At 45.0% G+C, this 10570-nt stretch overlaps 1 protein-coding gene across 3 annotated transcripts in view; it reads right to left on the reverse strand.

Moving 5' to 3' along the window:
• KCNQ5 (potassium voltage-gated channel subfamily Q member 5) overlaps positions 1 to 9494 on the reverse strand; it is a 509402-nt gene extending 499908 nt beyond the window's left edge. The window contains exon 1 of one of the 3 annotated variants that reach the window (XM_027057408.2): positions 7608 to 9494. In XM_027057408.2, the coding sequence (XP_026913209.1) occupies positions 7608 to 8029 (422 nt within the window). In that variant the 5' untranslated portion in view covers positions 8030 to 9494. The remainder of the gene's footprint in view (positions 1 to 7607) is intronic. The other 2 variants (XM_027057410.2, XM_027057409.2) reach the window with 2 other exon arrangements.
• Positions 9495 to 10570: the final 1076 nt, after the last annotated feature.

The following is a 10570-nucleotide window of genomic DNA, read 5'->3' on the forward strand; positions in this document are numbered from 1 at the left end:
GTTCCAATCTCTCTTGAAACATATTCTTGCTAACTGGTTAACTGAATACATGGCTCACATTTGCTGTTTTGTCTCTTCATTTCTGACTCATTTCTCAATTAAGAGCTTTCCGACTTCTGCCCTAACCACTTCACTGAAGGTGAACAATTGGTGAGCTTACAAAATCACTGAAGACTTCGAAATTGCCAGATCTAATGGTAACTCCATAGTCCTTATCTTTCTAAATCACTGTCTACATTTCACACTTTTTGGAACATCCTTGATTTCCCTGACCATCTAACCATTTTTTTAAATCTATTGTTTTATAGATTATTTATAGTTTTATTGTTCATTTGTTTAATCTATCTTGCTGTCTATTCCTTTTAATGTCCCCTATTTCCTCTGTTTACCATTTACATGTTGGTATTCCGCAGGTTTCCATCCTTAAGTTATTTTTGCCCTCTCTCTTTACATGCACTTCTTGTAGTTTTAACTCTTATTTGTGCTTTTATGTATTTTAAATTTTTATTCACAGCTGCTGGAAACATATAGCTGGAAGTCCCAGTCACTAAAAGCTCAACATGTCCACTGTTAAATTCATTTTATCACCCCCAACATTCCACTCACCCTACTGTCTGTTTTTGTGATCTCAGTTAATGGCCCCACTATCTAGCCAACCACCCAAACCAGGAATCCAGAAATAACAAATCTATCTCTCTTCTTCATTTTCCAAATTCACTTCATTAACTATATTTCAACTCCATCATCATATTTCCACTTAATCACCATATTTTTAATACATTTCTACTCCATCATATTTTTTCCCCATCTTTACTACCACTGCCCCAGTCCAAGTCCAAATTATCTCTTGCCTAAGTTGAAACATCAGTTTCAAAAGCTTTCCTATCTCCTCTTTCAAGCCAGCATTAATAGAGCTGACAGAGTGATCAATCTAAAATAGAAATTCAATATCATTACCTGCCCAAACCCCACCTAACTGAAAGACTGCCTATCACCTACAGGATAAAATCCTAGACCTTTAAAATAGCAATATAGCCCACCACTGCATTATTTCTATTTTTCTCTATAATTTTATTAACAGCCACCATTCTAAGTGTGATTATACACATATAATTTATATGATGCTGTAATACCTTGGTGGAATATTATTATGCCTATTTTACATATTTAGTAAGTACTATTGGAAGTAACTTGCTCATAGTTATCAAATCAAATAACACTGATAATTGAATCCAAATGTAATTATATTCCCTAATGGAATTTCCTTGAGGTCAGGGTCCACATCATTCCCTTTTTTGAACCACCAGCAACCAGCACATTAACTGATTCACATAATGGCTGTTAATTAAATATTAAACTAAATTGACTATTAAAAAAAGAAAAGAGAAATTATAACATGATTATAAAATATCATCCTACCACTGACTAAGAAAGAGTAGAGATTCTAGAATTACTTCACTGGTAAATGGAAGCAACAGAACTATGACTGAGTTTGTAACAAGTGCCCATATATACTTAAATATCTTTAAACTTATGATATAATCTCCATATTGCCAAGAGTAACTTTAAGATCCTTTTTCTTTTTAACCTGCATTTTATTCAGATGTCTTACTTTTAGAGGAACAAAAATAAAGTGCATGTAAATATTTTCATGAACAAGTTCTCTGCTCACTGACAGTGTATGTGTGTGTATTGTATGTGTATTGGTATGTGTATGGAATATACACATGGAATATGTGCGCATATATATGCTTATATAATGGAGAAGTTCAAACTATCTTTAAGTTTAGGATTAGATGACGTCAGTAGCATTTAGGAAACTCATTCTTTAGACACACTGATAACAAAGGATCAAAAGGCTCAGCTGAAACTCTGAGACCCATCAAAGAATTACAGTAATTATAAAAAATACAGTGGTGAAGCCAATCTATCTCCCAGGTTGCAACAAAATAAAACTTCAAATAGCATACTTGTAAATAGTTGAAGAAAAGGAAATTAAAATGGAAACATCTACAAATCATTAAACATAACTCTGAACTGCAGCTATTCAACAATTGGACTTCAAGTCGTTTCACACCACTGGGTTAGGATAAAACATGCTCTGCTGGCATTTTCATCTGCCAAAATAGCCATTTGCAATTAAAAATTAAAACTGGCACCACTTCTTTGCAAGCAATTATCAAAAGGCTGCTGGCAATCTTCCTTGTTTATAGTGTTTCTTGTATCAAGACTTCAGTCCATTTTGAAATGTTTTTTTCTTAGGTTTTATTTCCTTTAGGCCATAATAGTCCCAATACTAATATTTTAACACTTTCAATATTTTAATTCAATATTACTATGAGCCTCAAATACTACAGCATTGTTTAAATTTCTGAAAACAAATCGATTTGAAGGATATATCTGTAGCATTTTATGTTACCCTATTAGCAAGGTATACAGCAGTATAACTTGGATAAGTCCCTTCTACATGTAAGGGAAATAGGTGATGTTTAAGGAATGTAGGAGTAAAAATAAAAGGCAAATATCAATTTCTATGGACATAGCTTTAATCCAGAATAGAATATATATGTAAATAATAAAGTCATTCATTGGGTCTAATTGAGTCCTGACACAGGTAGCGACCAGTAGTGTAAACTCTTGTTTTCCACCAGGAAGTCAGTAGTATACTTTGGAGACTGGGGGTATCAGTAGGTGAATCAGTCTGTAAGCAGAAGCATCTTCTATGTGGCAGACACTGTGCTGGGTGCTGGTGACACAGCAAAGGACAAGATGGAAAGAGTCCCTGCCTTTAAAGAGTTGGGTAGAGACAGACAACAAACTGATTCCTTCTCCAAGCCTAGGAGTGATGCATTCTGTTTAACTCTTTAGAAAGGTCACTTTGGTTACTATGTGGCACACAACCTCACCAGGAGTTAGGAGAAAACTTAAAGTGACCATTTAGGAAGTAGTCCTGCAGCTAAAAATGAGGAAGAGAAACGATAAAAGATCCCTTCTTATTACAAATATACCTTCCCTTTGTGATAGAATGTTAGACTACCTGCAGCATCCTCCGCCATCGTGGCTCCATCACAGACACTGGACAGTGACATGCCCATTTCACAGATACAGATTTGGATACCCAAAATGGTGAAATGGTTTATTCCACGTCACAAAGCTAATTAGTTGGAAAGTTGGAAGCAAAGCAATGGTCTCCCACTTCCAGCTCCATACCTTTCTCCTCAAAATCAGTCATCAATATCTTCTAAGAAAATCAAAAAGATTTAGTAGTTCCATCAGCTTTAGTTCACTTGGAAACTCCTCAATGAAAGGCTTCTAAGAGAAATTATTTACTTAATCATTAAGCAAGCATTTACTGAGAACCTACTAGGTACAAGGCATCTTGCTAGGTGCTTGGAATTCAGAGATAAGTAGTTCTCCTTACCTCTGTGTGGGAGGTTTGCCCTCCTGTGGGAGAGCCAGACCAAGTAGCTCACAGAGAAAACAGTGGGGCAAGCACCATCATAATGACATCCTGAAGTGCCACAGAACCTAAGACAAGGGGCACCTAAGTTATCCTGGGAGTGGGGAGATGTGTCTAAGAGGAAGCAATCCTTAAACTGTGTTTTGAAGAAAGAGCAGTGGTTAGACAGCCAGAACGCATGGAGTGGCAAGAATTAAAAGAAGCAGCATGAGCAAAAGCACAGCAACGAGACACACTGAATAAGGCTGGAGCTCAGAGTGAACATTAGGAGGTGAAGAAAGAAAGATGGACAGAGGCCATGTCATAGAGTGTCTTGTGTACTGTTCCAAGGAATTTGGTTAACTACACTATTGTCTCTACTTTCCCAACTCTTAACCATCCTCAATCCATTTAATTTACATTTATGACCCTCACCCCAAAGGTTATAGGTAAGGGGATGATATGATAAGATTTACATTTTAGGAAAAACACTATGGTGCCAGAATGGAAAGCTGGAAGGCTGAGAACAGAAGGTGGATAATTAAGCAGGAGAATATTACAAATAATCCAATGGAGAGATACTGAGAAACAGAGAGGGATAGTAGCAATAGCAAAGGAGAGAAGGGAATAGATAGGAAATATATTTACAAGGTGAATACACAGAATTTAATGATCTTTTGGATGGCCAGCAGGACCAAGTTTCATAAAAACAAAGGTGTCAAGGATGAATTGCAATTTCTTAGCTTGGGTGAGTGGGCTGTTTCTTCTAATTTAAAATATCTATAAATTATGATCCATGGCATTACCTCAGGCAAAGATACTCTGGACAAAGTAGGGGTTATGTGTATCTGGCACCCTGTTTAACATGCTGTTTTTTAGAACCACATTTGCTGCATCAATGCAAATTTATATATGAAGCCCTATCATGTGTTCTACTACCACCATTATTCTTCTAAACTTTTCCCAAAAAGAGGATGAATTAAAAATGGACAGAGGTGCCCAGGTGGCTCAGGTGGTTAAGTGTCCGACTCTTGATTTCAACTCAGGTCATGATCTCGTGGTTTGTAAGTTTGAGTCCAGCATTGGGTGTGCGCAAAGCCTGCTTGGATCCTCTGTCTCTTCTCTCTCTGTGCCCCTCCCCCCACCTCAAAGTAAATAAATAAAATTTTAAAAAATGGACAAACAACATTTAAATAAATATATCACCTCATATTTGAATAGTTCATCTATTCAGCCAAAGAACAGCTGAAGACAGGAAATGAGGAGTCATAGCTGTCTGGTAAATCCTTAAGAATAGTAAGGGAACAGACTCTCCTAATCCCCACTAATTCATAAAGATTGGAAGAAAGTATGAAGTAGGTCATCTCTTGCTCTTGCCAGACATCTCATCAGTAGATATACACACTTGAAAACACATTTTATACCATTAAAATGCCATTATAATAATGATTTTTACATATTTAATAGAAACTTGTCTTTACCTGAAATATAACTTTAAACATACTTTTCTTGCTTTTTGGCAGTGAAAACACTGGTCGACCACGTAAATCCATCCCTGAAGTACCTCATTAATCACAGTGCACTTGCTCTTGGCAAGAACCTTAATGTGCTACGAACACTGTTATTAAAGTAAGATTTGGGGATTCCCAGGCTGGCAGGGAATTAGTTACACTGCTTTAGAAATTATTTTCATATAATTTCCTTTATTATTAATGGTCTTGTTAGACTCACAGCTCAAAGTAACTTTTACTCATTTAATGTGTAAAGTCAGCTCTCTAAATAAACAGTAAGAAGCAATTGCCAAAGATGGCTTGTCCCTCAGGGTGGGCTATAGTTGTGTAGAATCCTCCCAGAAGATGATGCTATCGATTCCCTCTCCCTGCTAATGTGGATCTAGCACCCCTACCTAATTGCTCAAGCATTACAGTTTCAGAGTCTAGAAATGTATAAAGCAAGACTTCCTATTAGCACATGGTATTGACAAACACATAATTTATTTCATATCTACCACTAAAGGCATTGATTGATAGGTTGATATGAAGTGTGGTGAGTAGAGAATTATCCAAACTTGAGCCTCTTGAAAAATTATTTGTTAAAGATTCTAAATTCTGTAAGGCCATAAAAATCTGTTAAACACCAATATATTGAAAAGACAATGTTGCGTTACAGTAAATCCTCATTCATGTTCAAGGGCAAAACTTAGGCTATGTAAAACATGAGCATCAGCCAAAGTTGTCTCTCTATCCAAATATACAGTGCATAATTTACCAAAAGTTAAAACTTACCAATGGCATCATATTGTAAATTTAAATCTACAAATATTCTGAGCATACGCTTGTAAAAAAAATCATTTTCCATACAGTATATACTTTGCTGCCAAATTGAACACGGATCATTATTGCTAAATGTTTTAATAGACCCTGACAGGTTAAAAGAATTTATCTGGCTTGCTAGGTAACATGATTAATTATATATCAACTCAGAAAGGACAAACATGAAAAGTATCATAGTATTTCTCTATGTCTATCATTTAGTACAGTGACCACATCTAAACCAATGTGAATCTTACAGTAAAAGTTACACCTTTTGATGTGGTAATGATGCTACACAGTGTTCTCCTTGTGTGCATTGTAACATGGAAAGTTGGCTGGAATATTCTACCTAATGCTACATATTCACATCAATCTGAGACTGTAAAATTTTCCAGACACCAGAGCCCCACGGATTGTAGACTCCACCAATTTCCGGACTCCTACATGGTCAAATTCCAGGTTCACCTATTTACAAAACCAGCCCCTTCTTCCGTGTTATCAAAAAATGCTTTTGCTGTTGATGCCAATCCTCCATCCCAGGTGAGAACTATGTTTGGATGACATGCCTCATTTCTAAAAGAAACTTAGATTATGTGTTCAAAGCCTATTTTACTAGGAAATAAGGTACGGATCAGTGAGTGCCTGAAACCTTCTCTACAGGTCTCCTTAGGCTGATGTCTTTATATTTCATTTTAACATAAGAAACGGGGGGAAAAAACTAAAAAGAGATGAAAAATGAGAAAAAAAGAGAAATAATTAGATAGGGTGTAACGGCATAAAACTACCTTAAAACGTCCAGATAAAGCTAACTCTAACAGGAGACTGAATGAATGGACCTTGTGGGAAAAACAGTAGTAAACTTTAAAGCCATTGAAAGGTTTTAAATGCCTAAGGGAAAAATAAACATTTGCTTCCAATCATTTTCTCATTAAGCATTCATTCTCTGCTAGATGGTGAAGGCGTACACACACACACACACACACACACGCACACACACACTCACACACGCACTTTGACTCGGAGGCACAAATGCCTACTTAACCCACTGCCTGATCCCTGTCCCAGGTGGCTCATTTGCGCCTCTGCTATCGCACTTTGGTCCGGGGCCCCAGGCTCAGCACTGGCCTCTACCACTGCACGAGAGCATCACCTTGCCCCGCCCAGCTCGCCTTTTCTAGACCTTAGCCATCTCGGTGGCAGAAAGGACTACACGCACTGACAGATTTTCCGTTAGTGGTGGAGATGGTGGCGAGGCGTGTTTCCGGGCGCACCTAAAACCTAGCTGCCCTCCCCACCAAGTGGCAGCTTCCCCAGCTCCGCCCCCAGGACTGAGGACCCAGCCGTCCGTTTCTCCCCTCACTACCCGGTCCTACCCTGGCATCACCTCCTAACCTCTCCAGTACACTCTCACGAGCCCTCACACCGGCGCACATCCTCCCTTCGCCTTTCCCAGCTCCCGGGCGCCCCTCGCGGTTGAAATTTTTGTATCTCGGGACCTAATCGCTCCCAATTATCCGCGCAGCCTAAGTCCCAGGTCTGCCCGGCTCTCGCCTTCGGTGCCTAAAACTGCGAGGCAGCTCATTGGGTGTGTTAGGGGAGACGGCTGAGTCCGTAGAGGTGGAGGAGGTGGGGCTGAGGGAGGTAGAAGGCTCTAGGAGGAAGACCATAAACACGTGCAAAGAAATAAAAGCCACCACGTGTGCGCGCGCGAGTGTGTGAGAGAGTGTGTGTGTGCACGCGCGCGCGCCTGGCCAGGGCGTGGGCGCGGAGTGCGTCCCACGGGGCCAGGCACATAGACCCCCCGGAGCGGGCGTGGCGGGGGCGCGCGGGGGCGCGCGGGGGCCGCGGGTACTCACACGAACGCGTGGTAGATGAACGCCCAGCCGCGGGGTCTCTCCAGCACGTTGTACAGATAGTTCTGCACCCGCCGGTACTTCACGTTGCGCCGGCAGCTCTGGCTACTGGTGTACGAGAGCGGCTTCCCCAGTAGGCTCATCCGGGCCCCCTGCTTGCCCCGGCGGCTCTCCCTCAGGCCGCCGCCGCTGCCGCCGCCGCCGCCGCCGCCGCCGAGCGCGGCCGCGCGGGTGCCCAGCAGCAGCAGGCCGTCGCCCCTGGCGGCGGCTGAGTTCAGCAGCACCCTGCCCCGGCCCGACTCCACATCCTTCATGCCGCTGCCCAGGCGCCCCCCGCCCGCCGCCGCCGCCGCCGCCGCCGCGCCGCTCTTCACCCAGAGCCCGGCGGCGCCGCCCTCCTCTCCTCCCGCGTGGTGGCGGGGCATGGCATCACCACGGGCACCGCGAGGGGGGCGCCAGTGCCTGTGGCGGGGGCAGCGGCCTCATGCGCGCGGGCGGGTTTCGAGGAGGAAGCCGCGGCCGACGGAGCGCCCGCCGGCCCGCGACCTCCGAGCTAGGGGCGGGGAAGCAAGCAGCCAGCAAACCGCCGGGGCTTTGGGGTGGGGGCGGAGAGGGGTGTGCGAAGGAGGCCCAATTTCTAGCAGTCTTTAGCTTCGAATTCGAAATCAGGACCTGTTTGGGACGTCACTTTGAGAGGGTTTCCCTTGCTTCCTCTTATTACCGCAGCTAGAGCCCCTTCCTTCCCAAGTGCCCCAGGGCCGGACCCGCGGAGTGCGGGACGCTCCCACGCGCGCGCCCAGCGCACACCCAGTCCCAGGCTCCCCCCTTTCCTCTCTCACTAGATTCCCCACACCCAGAGTGCGTCCGCCCCCTCCCCTGGCTCGAAAGCCCCTCTCGGAGTCGCGAGTTTGGTTGCGTTCTCTCAGGGGCTTTGGAGCTGTCCGGAAGGTAAGTCGGCCTCGTGCCCTGAAGAGAAACTGGAGATGCAGGTCTCTGCTGACTCCCGCCGCTAAGATGCCGGGCCAGGTCCTGCTATCCTTTCCGCAAGGGGTGTGTGTGTGTGGAACGGCCCTGACCTGCCCTTCAGGTACCAGCCAGTACCTGAGCGCGTGGGGCGACGCTCCGGGAAGTGGCGCTCGGGTCCCCCGCACAGCTGGAGGGTCCCTGCCAGTTCAGTGTGCAGACCGGCAGGACACGACTCCCAAGGCGGAGAGGCGGGCAGCGGGCATCTCCCCGCGGCTCACTCCAGCTTTCGGGCTGTGACTTTCCATCCCAGCATCAGGCAGCAAGCCCTCGAGTAACTGGACATCCTTCCCAGCCCGGGGGGTGGAGTGTAGGGAAGGCATAAAAACTACTGAGTGGCTCCTCCGCGGTTAAGGAGTTGCCCCTGGGCTTCGCCTGACAGCGGCGCGAAAGCACGAGAGAGCGAACTGGGTTCCCTTCGTCAAGAAATCTCCATTTAAGTCCGAAAAAAGTCACAAAACTGTTAAGTCTCCGCAGTGGCAGCGGCGGCCGCAGAGTCTGGGAGAAAAATCCTGGAGGGAAGAGAGCCCAGGACACCGGCTTCTTGGGGTCCTTCCCCCACCCCTGTAGGCTGTAACTTACACGGTGAGAGACATGTGGCGACTTAGTGCTGGCTGAGTCTCCCACCACCTCTGACACTCTGGGGACCCAAAGCGTGCGCGCCCTAGGCGAGGAGGGAGGCCACGGTGCCACTGGCTTCGGCCTCTGGCCTTCAGCAACATCGCATTATAAAGCATAAGCAGTTAAACCTCACAGTCAGCGTGGGGAAACTGAAAGGAAGCCAGGCTTGGGACCTTCTACCGAAAGAGTGGATTCTCACCCCCCACCCCCACAAAATTACGAAAGAAAACAACCACCACGTTAGACTGAAGAAAGAACTAAGGTTCCACCAGAGCAGATGATCTCAAGGTACTGATTCCGTCTGCCTTTTCCTTCTAGAAGCCTGAAGCCGAGGCAATACTAAAGCAAAAGTCTTATTTCAGCTGTCTCCGCCCCTCGGGGATACAGACTCTCTCAACTCCCTCCTGTACTCACACCCACGCCCGCGGCAGCTCCTTTCTGCCTCTGGCAGTAGCTGCATTTCAATGCTTTACTTTTACTTTCTTTTACTTTGCATTGTTACACTGTTGTTTGCGTGAAGCCCTCTCGCTGGCTCCTGGTCACCCGCTGGACCCTGCTTCCCTCCCTCCTTTTCCCCCAAGCCTCTCTTGGCGGTCACTAGCTCAGAGCCGGAGCAGCTAGATGCAGCTGGCCGCGGTGCCACGTGACTGTGAGGCAACCACCAGTACCCAGAGTCACTGTCTCTTTCCCCTAATACACTTCACACCCACGCACTGTGGAGGTGCGAGAGATTGCTCTGTGCCCTGCTATTCGAGGCAGATGCGGAGAGCGCCTTGGAGCAAGCTCTCCAATCCTAGAACAGCACGAGACCCCAGCTGAGGGTGGGGGGAGTTTGCTGTTGCTATATTTAGATTCCCAGCGGAGTTTCTGTGCTTGGACTTTCAGGGCGAAAGATCTAGAGTCAAAATGATTCGTGTGCACCCTTTAAACTTGAAAATCTTGGCTATTCTGCAGGCAAGTAAACAAATACCATTTCTTCTTAACCAAGCGGTTTTCCCTTCTTGCAAACTTGGACCACCACCTCTGAGCAGGTCAGGTGACTTCCATCTCACTTAATGTAGCTGGGCCCAGCGTGCAGGCAGGAAGTTTTGGGAAGGCAAAACCGGTACCGACACGGTTCTCTGGAAGAGCACCTGCTGCTTAGTTTCCCAGTGATATTTTCCTGGCGGGGCAGCAGTCATCAGTAAAACCATGATGTTAAGTAAATGCCATGAAACAAAAAAATCAGATCTGGTAATCAGTAGCTGCTTAGAGGCGGCTTCTTACTGGTTTCGACCTTTGAGATCTTTTAGGGTAACCTTTTAGGGTAACCCCCAGTAAGA

This window comes from Acinonyx jubatus, chromosome B2 (genome assembly GCF_027475565.1).
Source record: "Acinonyx jubatus isolate Ajub_Pintada_27869175 chromosome B2, VMU_Ajub_asm_v1.0, whole genome shotgun sequence".
In the NCBI taxonomy this organism is placed as follows: Eukaryota; Metazoa; Chordata; class Mammalia; order Carnivora; family Felidae; genus Acinonyx; species Acinonyx jubatus.